General features: G+C 37.1%; 3 protein-coding genes across 3 annotated transcripts; all 3 read right to left on the reverse strand.

Annotated features, from left to right (window-relative positions):
* Positions 1-1,734: 1,734 nt before the first annotated feature.
* Positions 1,735-3,418, reverse strand: foxc1a (forkhead box C1a). Its single transcript, XM_079243121.1, has one exon. It carries the CDS (start codon positions 3,223-3,225, stop codon positions 1,807-1,809), a length of 1,419 nt encoding a protein of 472 aa, XP_079099247.1. The 5' UTR covers positions 3,226-3,418; the 3' UTR covers positions 1,735-1,806.
* A 5,053-nt stretch (positions 3,419-8,471) lies between these two features.
* Positions 8,472-10,785, reverse strand: foxf2a (forkhead box F2a; the record flags this gene model as incomplete). The annotated part of the gene is made up of 2 exons (XM_079243047.1): positions 8,472-8,647; positions 9,828-10,785. The coding sequence occupies 2 exons, from the start codon at positions 10,783-10,785 to the stop codon at positions 8,472-8,474; spliced, it is 1,134 nt and encodes a 377-aa protein (XP_079099173.1).
* A 1,573-nt stretch (positions 10,786-12,358) lies between these two features.
* Positions 12,359-13,156, reverse strand: foxq1a (forkhead box Q1a; the record flags this gene model as incomplete). The annotated part of the gene is made up of 1 exon (XM_079243791.1): positions 12,359-13,156. The coding sequence occupies one exon, from the start codon at positions 13,154-13,156 to the stop codon at positions 12,359-12,361; it is 798 nt and encodes a 265-aa protein (XP_079099917.1).
* Positions 13,157-25,301: the final 12,145 nt, after the last annotated feature.

Raw genomic sequence — 25,301 nt, forward strand, 5'->3', positions numbered from 1 at the left:
TCCTCATGTGATGCCTTGACAGCAACATATTTCTATTTTAGGCTCAATTTTGGGTTTATATTAGCGATAGTTAGATTACTTATGATTAGTTTTATTTAAAAATTATTATTATTATTATTATTATTATTATTATTATTATTATTATTATTATTATCTAAGCAATCAGTTTGTTTCGATGTTGGAATTTAGTCACTAAGTAACTATGAACGTTTTTGTCTTCTTTTTTATGAATGCATTGATGACGCCATAAATGTTGCGTTGAATAAGTATTAAAATTCTATACTATTTTATCATTCTTTTAAATTAAGATTTCATCTGATCAATTAAATAGAGTGGACTTCTTTAATTGCCAAAGCAAAAACAGATGTCTTTGACCTATTTACTTTACTGACAAGTTAATAGAATGACACTAAATATTAAGGCTGCAATTATTCCTGACATCCTTTTCAATTGATTAAAAATAAATTGACAAATTCCCAGATTTACACAAAGTGGAGTTCTTTTGAATGAATCCAATAAAAACGTGAAACGTGAAATTATTAAATTAATAAATAAATCTGCTGAAGATAAGCCTTCAGTAAATCTAAAGTTGACACTGATGTCCTTTCCAATATGCTAATAATAATGAAGCTGACAGATAAAACGTTACGATCGTATCATCTCCATCTAGGTCAGAATCATGTCAGACAGCGAGACTTCAAACATAAAAACTGAAGTGACAAGAGGAATATATTTGGCATGTGTGGTATGATATTAAGTAGGCTAAGCGCTGGTATGCGCCAGTAAACACACGACGCAGTCCAAAACAAAGTGCTGTGTGTGTGTGTGTGTGTGTGTGTGTCTCCCATTTCCATTGCTCAGTCAGTGATTTCATGTTCTGTTGAAAAGGTGAAAATAAAGGTTAGATGTAAATAACGTCTGTATGTGATTTATTAAAAGTGCAATAGAAAAAGTGCAATAAAAAAAATAGAATTTGGAACATCTTTGATTTTGATTGTCTCACTTGAAGATTTAAAGAAAAAACACTTCAAAAGCATTTTTTTTATGGGAAAATGTTTTAAAATATAAGTAGCAAGTCATCAAAATAAATGTTCTTTCTCTCTTTTACTTTAGGTATTAGTATTTTGATAAAGTCCCAATATTAAAGCATTTGAACGAGTGGGGGGAGGCAGAGGGCAATCAAAATAATGAGGCGTAAAAACTTACAACCAAAACTAACATGGACCACTGTGAGTGTAAAAAAAAAATTTAGTCTGTAGGGAAGTTAGTAAGAAACGAGGCATAAATTTAACTCACAATGAATGACAATTTATTAAACAAACAAGCAAATCCTTCAGAATACTTTTCAACAAATGAAGAATCTTTAAAATAGTACGACGATATACACGTTCCCTTTTTTTCTTTTCTTTTTTTTTTTTTTTTTTTTAAAAAACCCTTGATAATGGAACTTTTTTTTCTTTAGGAGAATTAAGGTAGGCTAATTCAATTTAGAAACACTTTTGGTGTTTGGTCCATACATATCCGGCTGCAGTTTAGAAATAAATTACTATTTGCAATTTACACGTCCAAGAAAAAGTGACACTTCTTTAACATATGACATGAAGCAACAGAAGCACAAAAAAAAAAAAAGAGAGACTTACGTGTTATTTGCAGTAACACTGTTCTTTAGAAAAACCAAGATCAAGTCTTTTCTGTTTTGTTTGTGTCTCATATTAGTCCCTATGGTGTGGACAAGTAGGAGATGGATCATTTTTAATGGCAAAGTTCAAACACGAGGAAAATATTGAGCTTTCCTTTTTTTTCTGGTCAGAACTTGCTGCAGTCATATACGAAAGCTCCCGAAGTGCGATAGATGGATTGGCTCGGGGGGAATGACATCTGACAGCTGTTATTGCCATTCACTGGCGAGTTATTCAAGCCAATTCTTTGAGATTCAAACATCTCTCGGACTGAATGGAAGTTCTGCTGCTGTGTTGGGTAAGTTGCGCCCAGATGGCCCAGGTCTCCGGCCTGGTTGAGGTACCATGAGGTCAGCCTCCCCTGGTGAGGATGATGGCCCTCCTGCCCGGAGTTTAGATTAGCGTGGGTCAGGGAGGATGAGGTGGTTGTGACTGAGTAATCTGGCAACGTTTCGTCCACGGTGGTGCTGGGTGCCAAGTGGCTGGATCTATCCCCAGCGTAAAGGCTCATGGCTTGCATGTTACAATGATAAGTCGCATTGGAGGTAGTGGAGATGGAGTTTTGGTTACAGGGTGAACTATACACAGATGTCTGACTTGGAGAATAGTTTAAGGACAAAGATGGTGTTATGCCTGTCCTACTGGACGCGGTGAGGCTGGAGGTGAGCTCGGTGGCCCCCTGTGGAGACCCCCGGAGGGAAGTCATAATGTTGTCTACGCTGAAACCCTGCGTGGAGGCCTGACCGTGGTGCTGGTGGTGTTCAGAGTTGTCCATACCGATGGACCTGCTGGAGGGGATGCTGTGAGGGCTCCCACTGGACATGCTGCTGCTGTCGGGGCTCTCGATTTTGGGAACAGTGTTCAGCGTGGGCGAATCGGCCTGCGGTGGCGTGGCTGTCCCGTTCTCAGTCTTAATATCCTGGATCCTCACAGGCTGCGAACCCTGCGCCGGCTGCTCCTGCTCCCGGCCTTGCTGCCTCGGCGGGACATCTTTCTGCAGCCGATCTTCTTTCTCCTTCAGCGCGTCCTTCTTTTTGAATCGCCGTCTCCTTCTCAAGAAGCTCCCGTTTTCAAACATGTTGTAAGAGTCCGGGTCCAAGGTCCAGTAGCTGCCTTTACCGGGTTTTTTGTCATCTCGCGGCACCTTGACAAAGCACTCATTCAGAGACAGATTGTGTCTGATGCTGTTCTGCCAACCTTGCTTGTTGTCTCGGTAAAATGGAAACCTTTCCATGATAAACTGGTAAATCCCATTCAGGGTCACCTTCTTGTCAGGCGAGTTCTGGATAGCCATGGTGATAAGCGCGATGTAACTATAAGGGGGTTTGACCATATCCTTGGGCTGAGGTTGGGGGGTGTACGGTCCGTATGCCCGTGCCATGCTGGCAGGATACTGGTCGTGAGCCGCGTGAGAGTACATGTTCATTGGTGCTGGCATCCCCGTGTATCCTCCACCAGCTGCAGCGCGGTAGTAGCTCGGGTCGCTGCTGATGTACGGCACGACGCCCAGCGAGTTGGGGCTGGACACGGAGTAGCGAGCCTGCATGTCTTCACTTTGATCCGGCAAATAAAAAAAAAAATCAAACTCCAAAATTAACGCAGTGAGTTTCACTCCTCTCTCCGCTGAAGTGCGCAAAAACACTGCTCCTCGCCGCAAACTTGAACACAGAAAAACACCGAGAAAAAGACTTCACAGCGGTGCAGTTTTCTGTAGCCTACTCAAGCTGCCCCCATCCTTGAGACCATATGAAACGCACACTGAAAAAGTTCTGAACTTTGGACATCCGTCACCACACAGGACTTTTGCGCAGTTAAATTCTTTCGTCCTTTTTGCTGCCAGAGAAGCTCCGCCCCTAAAACTGCACGGGTCAGCCAATGGGAAGTCGGGGCCGCGCAACGAGAACAGAGCAGAGAGCCGCTGGCCACACTCTTGGCTTTTAGGGGAAAAAAAAACCAGGAGGTGTCGGTAACTCCCAGCCCACTTCTGCCAAAACCTTCAGACGTGACAGAGGAGCGAACTCACATGTACACAACCAGATCATGGATGCATGTACCAGCTCTCTGCATCCTCGTTTAAATGTGTTTTTTTTTTTTTCTTTAACGAAGAAATCGAAACATTCACATTTACTCTTTTAGTGGAAATAGTAATGAATATAACAACACCAAATCTCTTAAACGGTCATTTGTGCATTTACAGAATTTACAAAGAAATATATTGATATTTTACTCACTTAAATTATCTGCTATAATTGGGATTAATTGTGTAAAGATCCATTTATTGGGTACCCAAATGGCGTGATTTACTTAAACATATTTAAGGCGTAAGAAGAAGAAAAAACTTCCCCACCAGCGGCGAATTGCTTCGAGATCAAAGCAGGAAAATACTTTGCATCACTTACAGTGGGGTGCCTGCGTGGGATCTCAGTTAGGTGGGAATTAAAGACTGTTTGGGCTTAATGTGTCAGAGTTTGTTCATGCAGCGCATCTAAAAGACTTGCTGTGAACCAAATGGGAGCAGCACCACACCGGATCTGTCGTGACATCAAAATGTTTGACTTGCTTTGCGCAGGGTACCGAGGCCCACCGAGAAGCTGAATAATGCAGACAATTAAAAATTGGAAGAAAAAATTGGAAAAAATTGGAATATATTTACACACACACACACACACACACACACATATATATATATATATATATATATATATATATATATATATATATATATATATATATATATATATATATATATATACACACACACACACACATATATATATGTGTGTGTTATTTCTTTTCTCAGATACATATATTTCACTTTGCAATTTAAAAAAATGCATCTCTAACACATTTATTCTAACAGTTTACAGAACTGGATGAAATGAGGCTGAACCTTAACTGGAAAATCAGAAAAAAGACTTTTTGAATTATACAAAATACACAAATAGATGTTTAAAGAACAAAAAAAAAGCTACCAAGAAGGTCTTTATGTCGCCCGCTGTCAAGAGCTATGACGCATAAAATTGTTAGTGATCATTGTGAGACAAAGTTACAGGCCCAATATCACTGTAATCCTCCGCAGGTCGTCTTAATTAAATGTCCGTGCAGTGGCCTGCGGTGCTGCGCCGGTTTCTCCTTACATGGACCCAGGCATGAACTTTTTCCACCGCCCCGAGCTGTTGACACAACTTACTATGGGCCTTTTACTTAATTCCACGGTCTGCCCACCCAGTCCTTCTTAACTCTGCAATATTTAAAGTATTAACGACTGAGACGCAGTGAAAAGCAACGAGTGTCGGATGAATGTACCAAACAATATTCATGAATACGGGCTGTTTTGTTTGCAATTGCAGCTATAAATAATAATGTTGACGTTATTTAAATATCAAATTTGTCATGCATTACTTGTCTACATAATAAATAATATTTAGACTAAACTTTGAGATGAATAAAATCAATTCAGTCATATAGACCTACTTTGCATTATATTTGTATTTGATTTTTTGTTTTTTCTTCTTTGAAAACGTTTCTCCCAAATTAGTGGCCAATGACTGGTATAATAGCATTCAACTAGACAACTGAATTATTATCATCACCTATTTCATATAGTCCTTTGCAAAACTAAGACTTGAAAATGGACTAAATAAACAACTTTATTTATTTATTTTATGATATTTCAACACATAGAAGTTAAATATTATCATAAAAAAGTGAAGATTCACAAGCTTGACAGTGAAGAGGAAACTTTGAAATAAAGGAGAAGGCAACCCAAATGAAGGTTTGCAATATTTATGAACTTGGCTCCCTCTCGTGGTCAGAAGTAGTAGCCTGCACTATTGCAATTGTAAATAATAATAATAATAATAATAATAATAATAATAATAGCCTGTTTAGTTTTGAACTTCTGGAACTTCATGTGATTTAATTTTCTTTAATTAAGTCTTAACTTTCGTCAAGTTGTTAGTCACCTGTTTCTATAGAAACAATCAGTCCCCAGATCAGAATCACTGCTCACATTTTTTGTGTGTTTTTAGGAGCTTAAACATCTGAAATGATCCTCTTCTAATCCTGCATTACTGTGTAGGTCACACCCTGAGATGAATAATTACTTGAACGCTGTAAAAAAAAAAAAAAAAAAAAAAAAAAAAAAAAAAGACAAAAAGTTTCATGGGTATTTATTAGAGTGTGCTGCCATCTCGTGACCCATTTCAGTATTACAGTTATGAACTTTATAAGCGAGTACCAGCAGTTGATGAAAGCTGTGGCACTGAAAAGATATATGAAATATACGTGTAAAATGTTTGCTGTGGTATGGTAGTAAGTTTAAAATTTATCATGAGATCATAAACAAGAAGAGATCACAGTGAAAAACATCTGAACAATGACTGGAAAATTGGCACACTAACCATCAAAGCATACAAAGCCTCAGTAAGAGGAACTATTGGTTTTATTTGCATCTGCGCGACTGACCTGCCAGCTTTCCTTTTGTTTGTCATATTAAACAGCCAGACAAAAGACTTTGATGAAGACAGAAGAATGTTTATGGACTAATGATAAATACATGGTTCAATGAAGTATTAGTTTAATATAATGGTAGACAGAAGTTTAATAAAATCTTTATGTATAATTGTGCTTCAGTTGTAACTCTAACAAAATAATAATCTTTAAATTTGGGTGCAATGTCATGTGATGATATTTTATGGCAGTTAAAGATGGATGGATGGATGGGTGGATGGGTGGGTGCTTCAGACACGTGATCCATTTTGTTGTCCTTTTTAAAAAAAAAAAAAAAAACATGTTTAAAATAAATAATTCATTCAAACTAACGTCTGCGACGTTGTATTATTACAGGTGGCATCCATCACCCCTTTATTCTGATATGATTAACTTTCCACAGCAACACTTTAATAATCTACTCTAAGATACTAAAACATAGTAGCCTATAAATAAAATAAATTGTTTTGTCAGCATAAAGCTTACGTAAATGAAAAAAAAAACTATATTTGCACTATACGGAAACCTTCATCAATGTAGTAGTAGTAGTAGTAGTAGTAGTAGTAGTAGTAGTAGTGTTAGTAGTAGTCGTAGAAGTAGTCGTAGTAGTAGTTCATTACTAGATTTTTTTATTTTTTATTTTTGCCCATTATTTGTAAATTTAGCTTTATTGGATTAAACGTTTGTCTAAAACAGACACAGCTTTAATCAGGTAATTAAAGAAGGATATATGTTGTTATTTTTAGTACCATGGCACTAAAATGCGGAAAAGACCAAGGTGTTTTGAGCTAAAAAAAAAAAAAAAAAAAAAAAGAATGTCTGCATTATCCACACTATTTGACTTCTCTCTTTTCTCTCTCTTTTTCATAACAGAACAGGCTAGAGTTCAAAACTTCAACTTGTTCTGACTTTGCAAGTCCAACGTTGGCATATGGGGCCTCTGGGTAAAATTAGCAAAGATCGAGCATTATGGGGAACAAGCAACTTGCTGAAATCCTCTGCCATATAGCTTTTTTCCCTGTTGGTATTTAGTCTTGTTTTTAGACTCAGTTGCTGTCGTGTTTGTAAACACCTGCCTGGTATGACGGGGGGGGGGGGGGGGGGGGGGGGCACTGCCCACAAATTTAGAATTGCTCACTCCCCAGAATACACAAAATTGCAACTCATGTCGTCGTAAAGGTGAAAAATCATTATTTCAAACCATGAAATGTACAGCACCAAAGAGTGGGCTATTGTTAAAAGGGTGACTCAAACGATTAAATTAATGTACGAAGTCAACATCAGGAAGCCAAAATTAGATGAACAGTTACATGGAAGTGTTTTGTCTGATTATTTCTTGAAAGAGGTGGAGCACTATGACAGGATACATCAGCTTTGTTGGTGTCCCATGTCTTCATGACTGAATACATCATGCAGCTGGAAGCTGTTTGTCCTGCTGCAGCTTTTCCATGAGATGGCAGTAGCCTCCAAGTCAGGCAAACAGGGGCGATGAAATGTTACATCTATGAGTATCTGCTATTTTAATTCTCTGAATTACTTAAGAAAAAAACATTTAATTATTTAAGAAAAAGAACAATTTACATTTAATGTGAGCTGTGAAGAAACGTAAAAAGGACATGATAAAGCCTAACTCCTATAAAATAAGATTTATTTAACCAATATTACTGGCGATGCCTATTTCCAGGCTAGTTTATAACACTTCCGAAATTACTTTGAAACGCTCACATAAAATAGCATTTCAAAATATTCAAGTGTATTTTACAGCTAAACGACACAGTATAGTTTATTACAATAGAGAAATGATTTAATGTAAGAGATGTTATTCACAAACGGTGTGTGTGTTTACCGTGAAACGGGATTTATGTTATTTTGTTGCTATAGCACTGTAACAATAGTGTGTGTGTCACAAAGAAGACGACAGACTCGATAAGCTTCATACTGATTTAAAGAAATATATTTTTGTAAGAAATGTATTTAAGACATCGGAAACAAAACAAAACGATCCTCTAAAAAGGACTTTCTGTAGTCATTTACAGTTGTTGCACAAAATAACAACCACTTTAAAAATGAAGTGCACAAGAAGCCGAAAGCAGGAACCGGTGGGTTTTTTTTCTTCCATATTGCTATTATGAGTGAAAAGTTAGTCACGTTATAGGAATAACAAGTTCCCACATATTTTCATGCATATGAAAAATGGATTAACATGTCAACCTTAGTCACTGCCCATGAGGAAGAAAATTAAAAGGGGAAAAAACAAAACAAAACGTTTCAGAGAGTTGAGTTTAAATGATCTCTTTTTTGTCACATTACACATGGCTTTACGTCCTGATAGACGCTTTGATGATGCTGATGAAGCTGATGATAGTAAGATCCTCCGTTGCTGGGATGGAGAGAGGAAAACCCGTTCAGGTTTAATAGAAAATCCTTCCTGTCGCGCACAGGAGCCGCCGAGGAACTGGAATATCGAGACAATCCCACTAAAAACGAGAAAGGAAAGTCAGTATCTTCATTTCTGGCTGGATTTTGGATTATTGTTTTTGATGGTTGTGTTTTACAAGATTATTTTGATTAATATGTTGGGCTAACTGGTGGAGTTCCCTTTGCAATATCATAAACTTCATAAAGAAGTTTGAAATATCTCCCAACCTTGTTTTGACTTTATAATAATTTTAAACTAGGGTTATATTTTCCTAGAGTGGCCTGTAATGAAACCTCTACAAATCTTAGAATAGTATTGTAATCAGGTTATGCAATGCCTTTATTTAATTTTATTGGTTACAAGTAAGAAAACATTCATCATTTCGCATTGACTAAAAGGAAAAATTGTAGACTATGGCAAATAGTAGCAGATCAATTAAAATTAAAATTAAAGTACGTAGAGAATAAGGAAATTATGCTGTCTGCTACTAATAAAGCCTTGATTTCCCTCTATGTGACTTTTATTTTCATCGTTGAGGACATCAATTTATTTACTGTGACTTTATAAAAACTACAAAGTTTAATAAAAAAGAAAATGCTTCCGTTCTATTGCTATTTACATATATTAATGATTAATGTCAGTTATTTGTGTGTATTGTGATATAGTTAATGTTCTGTGCATTTTTCCATATGGTGCAAAAGGGACCCTGTGAAAAAAAGATTTTAAAGTTTAAATAAAGCTGCAGACTATTTGAATTGAACATATTTTTTTATGTTGCACAGAAAATGCTCATTCTTACTGTACACAGTCTGATGCTGCTTGATAAAAGCCTAAATTAAAAAAAAAACAAAAAAAAAAAAAACATTACTTTAATTAAAAATTTTCCTTGGTTTTAATTACAATGGTAAATGTTCTGTAATCTTACTGTGTCGTTCTGTTTTACTTCAATAATCTGCCTCAGGGTAACAAAAAGATGATTTTGCATTTTCCCCTTTTCTGCTCCATCCATCCAGATGAAATTAAGATACTAGTCATTGATATTGTATTTACTGTCTGCTTGTTTTGTTGTTGCTGCTGTTGTTGATGTTGTTTTTATCCTTGAATGTCCCAGACATTTGTATATTACGCAGTAACTGTGTTTTCATATCAGTTGTATAATTTAAACAAACCTATATCCTAAATTTAGGTATTGTAAGATCAACAAACATAAAGGGTGCTATGTGGTATTGAAGTTCTACCTGACATGTCAGAGGAATCTCGTGCATTATGGTGCACGTAGCCCTGATCCAGGGAGAAAGATGACAGTCCCGAGTGCACAGTAGAGGAGCTGGGACTTGATGCCAGAGACTGCTGCTTGGTGTATGAAGATACACCAGATGCACCCCAGTGTGAAGTTGTATTTGCATAGGGAGACTGACAGTCCATAATGCCCACCATCGCCGTGGATGACTGCAAGGGGCTGCTTCTGCTGCTGTCCGGGCAATAGTCTGCATTAGAGACCGTCTGACATGCGGCCATATATGATGACCCAGAGCTCGTTGACATGTGTGGGACGTGATGCCCTCCTCCGAAGCCCTCAAACCCACTTGGAACAGTATTACCCATCAAGTCTATGTTGTAGCTGTTATGACAAGCTATGGAGCCAGAGGGTGATTGAAAATCAAAGTTCTGCGGCAACATGGATGCGCCAAACCCGATCCCATTCATCATCCTGTACATTGGTTTTAAAGCTTGGCATTTTCTGCGGAAGCCTCGTGGTCTGCGACGAAAGGAGCCCTCTTCAAACATAAACTCGCTACTGGGGTCGATGGTCCAGTAGTGTCCTTTGCCAGGTCTGCCCAGACCTTTGGGCAGTTTTATAAAACACTCGTTTAGAGAAAGGTTGTGCCTGACTGAATTTTTCCAACCCTGGTATGTTCCCCTGAAGAAAGGGAATCGGGCTTGCAGGAACTGATATATCTCACTCAAAGTAAGCCTTTTAGTCGGTGAGCTTTGTATTGCCATCACTATCAGGGCAATATATGAGTAAGGTGGCTTTTCAGGGCGCCTCAAGCCTGAATTTCCTTTTTTCCCTGTAGCTGCGTGGTGCGCGCTCTCCATCCCTGACTGCGCACTGAGAAGAGCTGCACCGGCTGCTGGACTGGAGCGCACGTGGAGAGAGGCAGCCAAATGTTGCTGGGGAATCTCAGCCGTCATGATTCCACTTCTTTTCGGCAACCAGCTCTGCGGGATCTCTATAAACCACCTCTCCTCGATTATTATGGTTCCTAATGCGTCACTGTAAAGGCTCCTTTGCGAACTTCTGCAGGGTTATAACCGTGACAACCAAGAAACATCAGCCGCTGTCCTTCCTTCCTCTCTCCGTTCATTGCTGGCACAAATCCCACAAGAAATGGGAGATAAAGTTCCTCTGCGTTTCTTGAGCATATCCAACTGGCCAAACATAACTAGATCACCTATCAGTTCTCAAATCCCCCCCCCCCAACCCACCAAAGGAATTGCCAGGAACTATTCCCTCCCCTCTTGGCCAAAATCCAGAGTGGAAGCGGCACAGTGTTTCCAAATCTCCTCCCTCCACTCATTTTTAAATACCACATTTGATAGCTAGTGTTTGTCACCAATCTATCCGACTGTGAAGAATCAAATCTAAGTGTTAGATCAAGTTAATCAAATTATCCTTTAACATAGATGTCCTTTAGTTGCTTTAAACACAGGAGAATTGATTGGTTTGGGTTAGTGTTTTGACATGAGAGGAAGCATGTTTTTTCCATCAGAGCGTGCCAAAATACCACACACAGCGCGCAAGTGTCAGTTTACCTCCCGGATCCACGTGCTACATCCCCGGACAACTACATTTATAAGACAATACAGACTCAATCCACTCGGACGGCTATACTATACTGAAAAATCGCCATCACATTTGGAGAAGTTTGATACAAACCATTTCCCATCATCATCTAAACCAAATGCGCGTCAGTAACTCTTTCATGATACACAGCTGCTTAAAAGGAAATGTACTTTTTAGTCTCAGGAGAATGAGGCGGGTTAACATTTTTTTTTTCGAAGTTCAGTTTGTCTAGGATGGTACGTTTTTCTGCGCATGTGTGGTGGTTGAGGCAGAAACCTATTTTCATACATAAAACTTAAGACTGGAAGCTAATCGACCTCCAGTGTAACTCTTTTTTTCTTTGCAGAATGAATAGGATTTTATCATTGTAGCCTACTTGCCTGTTTGTTTGTTTGTTTTTTTTTTTTTTTGTTTTTTTTTACAAGATCTCTTGAGGTTTCTTATTTCTAACGTCTTCATTACGGGTTATGTTGCAGGTATCAGGTGTCAGTCTTTAATTGGCTTCATCACAACCATTAGGACCAGTGAAGATGACCAATCAGAAAATTATCTAACAAAAGCAAACACGCTGGGTTATCACCAAGAAATGTTTGGTTTTGTTTTTTGTTTTTTTAAATAATTTTATTGAAAGCCTTTAAACAATGAAACAAAATCATCAAAGTGCATTTAACTCGTTTCTTGAAAAAAAAAAAAAAGGTATGTTCTGTAACTTTTACAGCAAGTAATAGTTACAGAATTAAATAAAGAACATAAACCTCAAAAGGAAACGACCAGAAGTGCACACTATAAATAATGTCGAGTTCAAATTCTGAACTCAAAACTTTTTTCCCCCCTCTGTATCCACAGCTAGTGCACAGTCGTGGTTTTAATCGCCAGAATAAAACTGTCTTTTTCTTTCTTTCTTTTTTCTGTTATGGTTGTTTACAAATGCAGTCCGGCGTCGTAGGCGTTTGACACACCGGGGTCTAAACTCCAAAATGTCTTAACGTAGGGAAATGAAGCAGGTGCATTTGAATGGTATATCATAGAGTCATTGCAGCACGGCCAGTTTAAGGCTGGGAAGAAAGGGACGTGCTCTTTGTTTAAGTCTTCCTTAAACGGCTTGCTGAGGAGGCTTTCAATAGCGAATGAGCTGGTAAATTTGGGACAGGGATCAGTCTTCGGGGCTGGTGCAGAATAATGGATATTCTGTGATTCCTGCGCGTGCTCGGACGTCCCTTTTTCCTGGATGAGCCTTTTATTAATGCGCTTTCTTCTGCGCCGGAACACCCCATCAGCGAACGTGTATTCGCTCTGAGGGTTAAGCATCCAGTAATTGTCCTTTCCCCAGGGTCTAGACGGGTCCCGAAGCACTTTGAGAAAGCAGTCATTAAGAGAAAGGTTGTGTCGAACCGAGTTCCTCCAGCCGGTGTAGCTCCCCCTGAAGAAAGGAAACTTCTTCATCAAATAGTCGTTTATTTCCGCCAAAGTCGGACGTCCAGAAGCAGAATCCCTGATGGCCATGGCGATGAGTGCGATGTATGACAGCGGAGGTTTTGGTCTCCGTGTATACGGCTTGGACTTGCTGCTCCCACAAGGAGTGACAGGTGAATCTCCATCTCCATCCGACCCCAGCTCCTCCTCTGCGGTAAGGGGGGACCGCACAGTTCCTTCTGGATCACTGGACACCTTGAAGTGTTGCATGTCAAGCTGGTTTTCACGCAACACTTCCAGCTTCATCCTTACTGTGGTGCTCAGTAACCCAGTTCAGTTTTAAACTCAGAAGAGCTTTTTGCGTAAAGATGTGTGCGTCAGGACGCGCCCTGCCTTCAACAGACTTCGAAGAAGAGAATCTCTGCAAACATACCCGCCAAAGAGCTAAAGCTCGACTTACCTATACTGTGTGTCAGCAGCTGTTTATATCCGGCTCACCTAAGCACCAACCCAAAAAGGCGGGACTAGATGGTTTTATAGATTTGGAAGATCGCAAAAGATAATTTTTCATTGGAGTATGGACATCCATGATTAACGAGAAATGCCATTACATTAGTCATCCATACGACATAATATGGTATGATAAGATTGTAAAAACGTTTTTTTTTTTAACCTAATACTCCATCACCTGCTTCTCCTATGAAACTTGATCTGACTGTTACACCTGAGACAACCAGGTGGCGTCTGTCTCCATCATAAGTCAAGTGCAGCGTCTGCAGGTAACTTCACTTCTCACGTTCAGAAAACACTGTTAAAGCAGCAATATTCTTTATAGAGTTAAACTTTGCACCTCTATTATATATAAATAATAGATCACTTTTCCAGTCTGGAATACTATGCCAGAAGTATTTAGATTCGAGTTCTGAAGATCTTCCCATCAAAACTCACTGTCACAGGTCACTATCTTTCTCATGCATAGTGGTGGGCTCTTATGTTTTGTTTTGTTTTCTGGCAAAATTGTGATTTCACCTATATGAAAATTACATATGTGTATGATGTTGTTATTTCTGAGTAAAATGATTTGAGGTTTTAAAAGATTTCAGTAGAGAAAGAGCCACCTGTGATTCTAAGAAAGTGGATAATAAGAATAAGTTATGACCAAAAGATTAACTAATCCTAACCCTAAACCAAGTTAAGCCTGTTGTTGATATTTTGCTTTTGATAGCAAGTTTTATTCTCATGTTCCAAATCTCCTCCCAATCCCCTGCATTAAAAAAAAAATCTTGGAGTTATGTTGAACTTTAAAAACTTGTCTTTGTTTAAGTGTTAATCATATCTCAGATCATACATTCGCATTTGGTTGCGGTGGAACAGGAGTTAAATGTAAAGCCAATAACCTTGTAAGAAAAGATGTGTGCTAATTGCACCACATTCACAAATCATGGGAAAACCTGAGGGTCAAGAAGCCCCTAGTCTTAGAAAAACAGAGAGATGTCCCCTCAATATGAATATAAACCTGACTATAGGCTATTTATCTAATCAGGTTTTCCATGCCTATTCTATCCATTTCATGGAAAAGGTAAGTTGGAGCCTCAGCTGCCCTCAGCTGAGGCAGAAAACACCCTGGACAGGACTGTCCAATGCACACTCGAAGAGAGCCGTCAAACTCAAACCTAAAGTTGATTTAAATTACCTAATTAACCTAAAATGCTTGTTTTTAGAATGTGGAGTGCTAAGAACCACATTTACACAAGACAATCATGCGCACTAGAAACCCCCTAGCTGAGGCTCAAGGCACCAACCTTCCTGCAACATCATGAAGCTTGATGCATCACATGATTGAATAAAATTCATCTGATATAATTTATACCATTGTGTAAAGTGTGTTTCTTTTTTTGTTTAATTGTTAACCAGCCAGTTCAGCTGAAATGGTTGATTTTTAAGTACAAAACTTAAGAAGACTAAGTGTCCCTAATATCAAATCAGTTTTAATACAGTCTTCAATTTACAGGAGTGAAGTTGTCATGACAATGTTTATAACAGTATTATTAAGCACAATGAAAAGCGATGGGCTGAACAATCAAAGCCAGTGATATTTTATCTGTATCGTAAACTATCAATCCCTTTCACATTTACAACATGTAAAAGTTAGACTTAGTCTTAATTTCAATGCATTTCAGCATCATTAACTCTGCAATGAACAACAGAACAACATCATATTTCAGTGGCTCCATTACAATGTACATAAAAAGGAACATTAAAAATAATTCAATGGAAAAATAATAATAATAATAATAATAATAATAATAATAATAATAATTTACCCTACCATATTTGCTTTTGAGAAAAAAAATTCTTTACCATCTTCAACACTGAAATGAATTTTGCGCTCATGATTCACATATTGTGTCCAAGTGGTTCTACTTCTGTTGATGTAACAGAAAATTTCAGAGTATAGCATACACATGTTTGTGCTGGCGTTAATGTTTTGACTGTCAGTAAATAATCTGTTTATGTTTAGTGCTACACCAAATCTTTGCTGAAGTCATTTATTTGAAGGGTGACATGCAACAGTGGGTTCATGTTAGCAAACCACACAATGACAAAAGTCCTTGTATGCATAGCTTCACTGCAAGCAGCAGCTTGTGAGGCCATCATTATTGTGATCTGTTTAATAATAGCTTATAATGTCTGTTATGGCTTCATTGGTCTAATTATAATCATGAATGCTTGATAAAAAGAAAATATGCTATGTGGCCTATCCATAGAAGATCTTTCTGACTGTGTTCCTCACATAAAAGTTACATATTGTAATTTCTGAGCTGTATGTTGTAGTGCAATGCCTAATGTACAACAACCTCACAATATTATAGAGCAGTGCCAAATGTTACATACATTACATTTCAATAATGCTTATTCCAGTTCAGGGTCATGGGGAAGCTGGAGCGGATCTCAGCGAATAACAAGCATCCTGGACAAGTGGCCAGTCAATTGTAGGTCCCACAGAGACAAACAACATAGAAATTATCCTTGGAAGAATCTAAAGAGACAAAGTAACCTAAAAGTCCTGAATGCTGGTGGGAGGAAGCTGGAGTACCTGTAGGGAACCCACACATACACAGGAAGAACCTCATTCGAAAAGAGGTTTGGACAAGTACTTTGTAGACAGGCAAGGCCTCTCAAATGTAAAGATGGACAGAGCTCCACCAGGATGCAACAAACTTCAAGGTCTTAAAAAATTTGGAACAAGTTCAGATAAAAGATTCCACCATATACAGTGTAATATCGTCTTAAGGTCAAGAGCAGGCAGAATCTCTATTTAACAGATAAGGCAGAAAGGGTAGTATCGGACAGTATTGCATCAAAAATAAGTATGATTTTTGATGAGTGGAGGTTTAGAAACACTTTAAAAAACCTGAAAGCCAAATATCCCTAACTTTTTGTGAGTAGTGTATACACATATATATATATATATATATATATATATATATATATATATATATATATATATATATATATATATATATATATATATGTATGTATGTATATGTGTGTATCTATGTATGCCTGCGATGGACTGGCGAGCTGTCCAGGGTGCACCCTGCCTGTCGCCCAAAGCCAGCTGGGATAGGCTCCAGCTTCCCCGCAACCCTGAATTGGAATAAGCGGTTTGGAAAATGAATGAATGAATGAATCTATGTATGCATGTATGTATGTAACTATATATATCTATATATATCTATATATATCTACCTACCTATATATATATATATATATATATATATATATATATATATATATATATATATATATATATATATATATATATATATATATATATATATATATATATACATATATATTGTCATTTTGATACCCAAGTATTTGACTGTATCTGAAATTTTAAATTGAGTTGAGGCCATAAACACTGGATTCCGATTTACCGTGAATATCATAAATTCACTCTTCTGCCAATTTATAGTGTATCCTGATATCATCCCAAAACCATTTATTATATGGTTTTGGGATCAGTGCCAACTGATATTTATCAGGAATTTAATACCTTGTGTTTTTTATCGGCAGCTGACTTTTTTTTAACATTGTTAAAATGGAAAAACTCCAAGGTAAAAAAAAGAAAGATACTGTACATATCTGGGAGCTGATGAGACCAGTTTTAGTGGTTTTGAGAGAATAATTGTATCATAGTCTTTTCTGATGCAAGCTTCCAGCCATTATTTTTCTACCATAATGCTTTCAGTGTTTTAGAGTCTTCTCCTGCAAAGACAGCATTGATGGATGCAGAATGTGGTTCAGCATTGTCTTGCAAAGTCTTTACTTGTCCTCTGATAACAAACTTGGTGAAATTCCTCCTCCTCATTTCACATTCAATTCAATTCAATTCAGCTCTATTCGTATAGTGCCACTTCACAACAATGTTGTCACAGGGCACTTTACATATATTTAGTAGTTTAGGGATTGAATGCTCTGGAATGAAGATGGCAATATCATCAGCATAGAGTGATATTTTATGATCTACCCCCCCATCCCCAATTGATATGGGTTTGATGAATGGGTTTTCTCTGATACTAATGGCCAGGGGCTCGATCACCAAGGCGAATAGCAATGGTGATAGTGGACACCATTGGTGTGTGCCCCTCTCCAATAGAAACATATGCGACCTATTTGACTAATAATGACTGAAGCAGAGGGATTTAAATATGCTAAAGTGTACCCAGTGTCAAATTCCTTTTCAGTGTCTAAGGTATAGACGTGCAGTCCCTGTGGGATGTTGTAAGCGCCAAATGTCCATGAGGTTGGCTTAAGAAATAAGACTGTTTAAGGCTATTGAGGCTTTTGAAGGAGGAAATTGTTTTTTAGAGGACCTATCCAAATGCCAGTCCAAAACTACATCATAATCTCCTGCAATTATCAGAGTGGAAATAGCTAAATCTGGACTTTTCGAAAACATTTTCCAATTAAGAGGGGATAATGCACAATAGTAAACATCCCCTTTTCCAACATTGTTTAGATCAAATAAAACTGTCACAATGATGAGCCGTTCATCTAAATAAAGCCTTTATTGACAATGGAGCAGCCAACAAAACAACACAGAGTGGTTGGGATTAGTCTGCATCCCTTGCTATGTATGTCTCCCCACCAGCTCTCGCGTGAACTAGCCAGATGACGGAGCTCCTCCAAAGCTGGTCTATGAATAAGGATGACCACTCTGACATATCGTTGACAAAAAAAACATTTTTTTAATTAAGGTTGCATTAGTGTATCTATAAACAATCAAATCAAATATGTGGCTGAAATAAGCATAAATTTTAAATAACTTTCCTTTTTAGTTAATATTATTATCTTAGGCCCCACACTTCCTTTGTCCTTGTGTGGATGACTTTCTGTGTGTGTGTGTGTGTGTGTGTGTGTGTGTGTGTGTGTGTGTGTGTGTGTGTGTGTGTGTGTGTGTGTGTGTGTGTGTGTGTGTGTGTGTGTGTTTTCATGTATGAGATTTTTTTGGAGACAAACTAATCTGGTGCCTCATTGCAGACAGATTACATCTTTCACTTTTTCATAATCTTGACTTTCAAAGCCCACAAAACAGCATGCAATGAAAGAAAATGCCAGTCTTCCATACAAAGCAACAATTTTTAGCTATGCAGTTACAACAACATTTTTTTGTTTGAGCAACACTTACATACTAGCCATAAAAGCGACATCCATCATAAATTAAACAGATATAAAATTGAAAGGTTTTAGTGCAGTGTATCGCTACTGTGGCAATGACTTAAGTTCAAACTCTGCAGTGGCTAACTTAGCAATGTGCTGGCACTGTGTTTGATGCATAAATATTTAAGAAAGTCAAACTCATGCCAAAGTAATAAACCACATGCCTAGGTTTATGACTACAACATGCTGAAGTTTTTTCCCCTCTACGCATTACTGATTGCACAGACATGGCCTATCCCCCAAAAAGGACAGAAAAAAATACTTTTTCAAACAAAATTTGTTAATTTAAGAATAGTTTTGTTTCTTTGTTGTATCAGTATTAGCTGTTGATATGTAAGCTTGGACTGTCCAAATTTAGGTATGTGCAAATGTGTATTTGCATTTATGTATGTACGTATGTGTGTGTAAATGTATGTTTCCATTTCTTGCATCTCTCATCTGTTGATCTTTGACCAAGATATCTTTCAAGTGTGTTCTGTACATATCATTTTTTGCATCTCATACTTTCCACTTTTAGTCTTTGCTTTATGAAGCTGCTGTAACACTGAAATTTCACAACCTGGGATTAGTACGTCTGATTGTGATTCTGATATGGCTTAGAAGTGGCAGGGCATTTTCAGAACCACAGATGGGGGTCTTTTTGCCTGCTAGCTGTCTTTGCCTCACTGCTTCCAGAAATGTCAAACTCATCAAACTTCCATTTGATGCGTGGAATTAGACTTTTTTTCTTTTAACATGGAGCCTATACTGCCCAGAGATACTGAAAAAAAAAACACTCAGTGTTCTTTCTCTCATTGTCATGAGCTCTACAACTTTGGCCTCAAGCCTGTCCTCCACTACCAGCAGCCAGCCAGAGCTGTGGCTGCAAGGCCGTTGGTGCCTGTCGTGGCGGTAATCCCAGGACTTGTTGGTGGACACCCGCAGTGAGGGATGCCGTCAAGATGAAGAAGGAGTCCTATCAGGCCTTCTTGGCCTGTGGGACTCTGGAGGCAGCTGATGGATACCGACAGGCTAAACGGCATGCAGCTTCGGCTGTCGCCAAGGCAAAAACTCGGGCATGGGAGGACCTCAAAATGGATGTCAATCAAACAAAATTTATGACAAAGAACTACTTACATAGAAGAACAAAAGATAACATATTGCAGTGAATGGTATTGATGGGCTTTTTTTTTCTTTAATGGAATTAAAATGGAATCTCAAAAGCAAATTTAAGATTGGTGTTATTTGCCTTTGAGGATTATTTGCACCAATTCAATCAAAGGTCTGTGACATGAACATTTCAATACAATTGAAAAAGGTGGAAATTTTAGTGAGAAAAACAAGTAAAATCTGCTAATTTGTTTATCGATAAAAATCCAAACATGACAAAAAAAATTAAAAGTGTAGACACGTCAAATAACTTGAACCATTTATTAGCAAGACACCAAAGGTTCTTGCTCTACCTGCCATCACCTTGTCTACAAAATTTAATGAAAAGTCAATTAGCAGAAATTTGTACAATCCTACTTAATGTCTCATGCAGACAGACAGACAGACAAACAAATAGCAATAAAATAACCACCTTTCAGGTGGTAAAAAAGGTTTGTAAGTTTAAAGACAGCCAGTAACAATATTAAAAAGTGTTTTCTTCATATTATTCATTAATACCAATACAGAAACTTCTTCAAATGCATTTTACCCAAAAATAACCAACTATCAGCCCACATCCAATAACAGTGTATTTAACATGTCTACACTTATTCCGGCTATCTCTTTAAATAGTTGTAGTGAATTTAGAGTTTCATGGTTGATATACATATTTAAGCTCATAGATTAGTGTTGCACATGATTGTACATGGGCCAGTCTGGGCCAAAATTCCAGGGCTGATATTTAGTCCCAGTCCACACTGTCTCTTCTCTTGTTTAAACACTAGCCAAAGTATAGTAAGACCAATGACCCGTAATCAACTATATTTATGTACAAGGACAATAGTTGCATGAGGCCATACTTTGCCGCCCTGTACCTAAACATTTCAGGCAGGTTTCATAAGTCAACATGTGGGATCTTGATATGAGCGAGAATACTATCAACATTTCAATCATACTGCATTTAAATTCTTTCTTTTTAGAGTTCAGCACAACAATGTCAATACTACCACATCCTTTCAAGCTTATTTTAAAATAACATTGCAGTAAAGAACTTTGTAAGTTCTCCTTGTATTACTTGTATTATTAACACCAAATAAAAGTTTCTGACACCTGATGTTTATCAAACAAAATCTCAGCAACCTCTTGAAAAAGTCCTACTTTGGAAGGCAGGGGAAAAAAAGTTGCGTATTGGGATCCCCTTCAAATGAAGTATGCTCAGATACAGATCACAGTTACTACATCTTGTAAAAGATGTAGGACTTGTTTGGGCTATTTTCAAAAGAAAAGAAGACAGGAGGGGTAAAGAAAAGGCTTATAGCACAGACACAAAGGACACTGCGTGCAAATGGGAGGAGATATTATTTCTAGGTGATTGCCTGGAAATTGTTGGCTTTCCACAAAAGATTTAGAAACACACCACACCTACACAGAAAGGAGTCAATCGGAGGGCAAATGCCAACCTGTCAACATGATTCAATGTTAAATGAATCCAAGGTGATCACAATCTTTATTATGACTTTTTTTTTTAAATTTATTTCTTGCATGATTCTGTCTTTATTGCTATCATTACCTGGGCTATTTTACTTATTTAATAACCCTATTTTCGATAAAATATCATATTCATATCAACATGTATAAGCTGTAGACAAGGACCTCCATAATGGTGTGTTTCCGCAGTTATTTACAAAAGCAGATCTATGTTGGTGAAAACTGCATAACATAAAACTAAATTTTAGGGAGAAATGAATGAGGTAATTTGGAATTTTTGTGGATAAAGTGGAATAAAAGGGATGTCTGCTTCTCGTGTGGTTTCTGTCGGATTCCATAAACAGATCTCCCAGGTGGTCTCAGGGTGTATAGATGTGTGTGTGCTTGTGTCTGTTTCTGTGGATTGTGGTTACAGCGTGTTGAAGTGTACACGTGTTTGAGAGGGAGGAAAGAGAGAAAAACAGCACTTTTGTGGAGGACAGCCAAGATTTTACGGATGGCGGCATGCTCAGCATAGCCAAATGTGATTTGACAGGAAAGTTTAATGATATTTATTTCCAAGCAATACACATCCAGACCTGTTCTGGATTCATTCTTTCAACTGGACTTAGCTCAACTCAGTGCTTGAACCTCGTGAGAGTTTACCCGTGATGTCTGTGAATGGGGAATGTTTATAGCACGTTTGATGAGTAAATGATGATGCATGTGTAGTTGCATGCATTGTAGTTGGTGTGTGTACTGACTACTTGTGTTATTGCACACATGCTGACAGCAGTAATAGATCTTTTATGACAGTTTAGATACACAAGCTATCCTGAAGGTGAATTAGCCTGCTCCTACCTGCCATCCCATGAAGATTAAACACCTCGGCTGCAGTCCACACATTACTGTTCCGTTAGCTCCACCACAGAGTTGCACCAGGTCAACATTCAGTTCCATGTTAACCCAAGATCAAATCCAGTCTTGGACGTTTGAGGGAGGCAGGCAGTTCATTAAATTTTATGTCTTTAAGCCAATTCAATATGAAGGTTTGAGAGCCACTCTATGTATGTCACAATAGAAATATTTATCAGAACATCCCTAATAAACTAATCAGAAGAATCAGAAGTCATTTAATGCATTGATTTATATTTTACTTATTATTTTAAGACAGTTCACATTTTACACAAAATATTAGTGTCTATGCCAAAAAGGCTGAACAATTAACTGATAATTCCAATTAGGTAAAAGGACTTCTGATTATTGATTATTTAATGCTAATTAAATACTTCCTCTTTTGGCACAATAGCCCAGCATTAGGTGCTGAGATTGAATTAACTTGTAAAAAAGACTTTCGCGTATATCTCCATATGGATCGGTTTATTTCAAACGTACCACCCTAAACCTCATGAAAACATTTTCATGGTGGAGTTTGAAGAATAATCAACAGAATAATTTGAAAGGGTTATTTTTCACATTTATGTGAGAGCGGTTTCCCTTTTTAGTAACATGAAAAGTCTTTTAACATTGAGGCTTTCTTACATTATTAATAGTCTTCCAAAACAACTGTCAGTTATTAATTGTGAAAAGTGAAGTGAAAAGATCTCCCCACACCTTCTTTATTGTGCTTATAGTCTCTGTAAAATAATGATTGAATGTCAGGTTGCTGATGTCATCATAGATGCAATGTAAAAGAATGTCACTAGACCACATGTCTCAACCATTTCATGCACTGGCTTGTGTAGTTCAATCGGACTTTCAAGGAGTCTTTTCACAACCACATATATATATATATATATATATATATATATATATATATATATATATATATACACATATATATATATATATATATATATATATATATATATATATATATATATATATATATATATATATATATATATATATATATATATATATAAATCACGACTAGTTTTGTATATATATATATATATATATATATATATATATATATATATATATATATATAAATATAAATCACGACTAGTTTTGTATATATATATATATATATACAAAACTAGTCGTGATTTATATATATATATATATATATATATATATATATATTTTGTATATATATATATATATTTTTTTTTTTTGTATATATATATATATATATACAAAACTAGTCGTGATTTATATATATATATATATATATATATATATATATATACATATATATATATATATATATATATATATATATATATATATATATATATACAAAACTAGTCGTGATTTGTTGTTTATGTCTCTGTGCTGGCCATGTGATGGACTGCTGGGGTCCAGAGTTTACCCTGTCTCTTGTCTGAAAGTAGCTGAAATGGGCTCCAGATCACCCTCACCACCACCATTATGCACACACACACACACACACACACACACACACACACACACACACACACACACACAAAACACACACATAAGCAGTTATAGAGCATATGTGGATGGATGAATACAACAGTAGTGCTGTTTTTCAGCTAAACAAAACTTGTTGTTATTATTATATGTCTATTATTTACATTTTGTAAAATCTCAGATTATGAAAAAAATCATCTGCTTGTCTCACTACAGCCCAATAAAGAAGCAAATGTTTTCACTCTTCAGGGTATTATGTCTTTCTGTGAGTGGTATGTCTGCAATGAGGAGAATGTAAACCTAGCTGAAACACGATCCTTTCTCACTTACAGTTTTTCAGGTTTACAGATTAGAGAAGTTGAGGCCACACTAATTGAGATTGAAGCTTATACATAAAATCAAGCCTTTCCATGCTTGCTACAACTTAGTAGTTTTTTCTTTAGTTACACCTGAGGACATGGTGATGACTTATGTTTTATACTTGGTTTTTTTCCATTTGCAAAGCATCCAAAGGTTCAATCTGCCAACAAGGACACCATGGCCTTTAAAAATAGTTTAAAGATAAACTTGTACAGTCTTGTAGTCAGCCACTGTCTGTCCACTGAGGTGCATCTATACCAATCCTTTTGATAAATCATTCCTTTTTAGCATATCAGTAACATCAGATAAAACAACATGAATCAGTTGTCTATATAAACATTCCTGATTATGACTGGCAGGGTGGATACCAATGGCCGGAAAAGGAGCCAAGCCTGTCCAGGTTTCATTTTAGCAAGGTTCAAACCAAATGACAGAAAGGCTGGACTACACCCAGGATCTGGTAAATTTGGATCAAAATGGTGAGAGTTTAAATGCTAAGTCGCTTGTGAGAATCGTTACTGTGGTGAGGGTGGTTTTTGATGTTACTACACTGATGAGAATTGTGAAATGGTCATCATCTGCAAAGAATATTTGGCTGAAATCCCATGTTTTCTATGTCAAGTACATCAGGTAACTGTATCAAAGAAAAAACAGTAAAGCGGTACCTGTTGAGATTTCTGATTCCATATGCGGCATTTCTCTGTCTCTTTTTGTCTAAACAGAGTGCATGTTCTTATTCTTTGCAGGGAACTGAGTATACCATCTTAGGAAACTGCCAAGAAAACATCTTTTGAAAGGATGTTTTCTTTTGCTACATCCAGTGTTTGTTAGCTCTGTGGAGGGAAAATGGGTTATGATGAGGTCAAAGACGATGTTGGGTGAATTAGAATTTCTATTTCAGTCTAACTGTGCAATGCAAACTTCTAACCTTTCAGAGGCCCGTGGTTCATTTCTTGACTTTACATACTCTTGACATAACAGAAGAACAGTATTCAAACGGCCTGCAAGGAGAAGAAATAGTATCAAGTCATTGTGATGCCATAATTTCTTCTGATTGTGTATTGCCTGGAACAACCAGATAATTAAAAGTAGTTTTGTTTTTATCATTTTTGAAAGAAGGTTATCCTTGAATAATTAAATTCATAAAATGGAACAAGTAAAGCTGTTTATGATATAGTACTAATTAACTCTTATAATATTGGGGAACCTCTGTGTAAAAGTGTGAAATATATAATTACAAAGTAGGGCAAAGTAAGACAAAGAGTACAACATATGAAAGCATTTCCCAGCCATTGCTCTACTGTCATTCCCAGCAGTCACTATTATTGAGGTAGGACAAAACAAAGCCTTTTTAATATGATTCTTATTCAGCATCAAACAGACCAAA

This window comes from Telmatherina bonti (genome assembly GCF_933228915.1).
Source record: "Telmatherina bonti genome assembly, chromosome: 7".
Lineage (NCBI taxonomy): Eukaryota > Metazoa > Chordata > Actinopteri > Atheriniformes > Telmatherinidae > Telmatherina > Telmatherina bonti.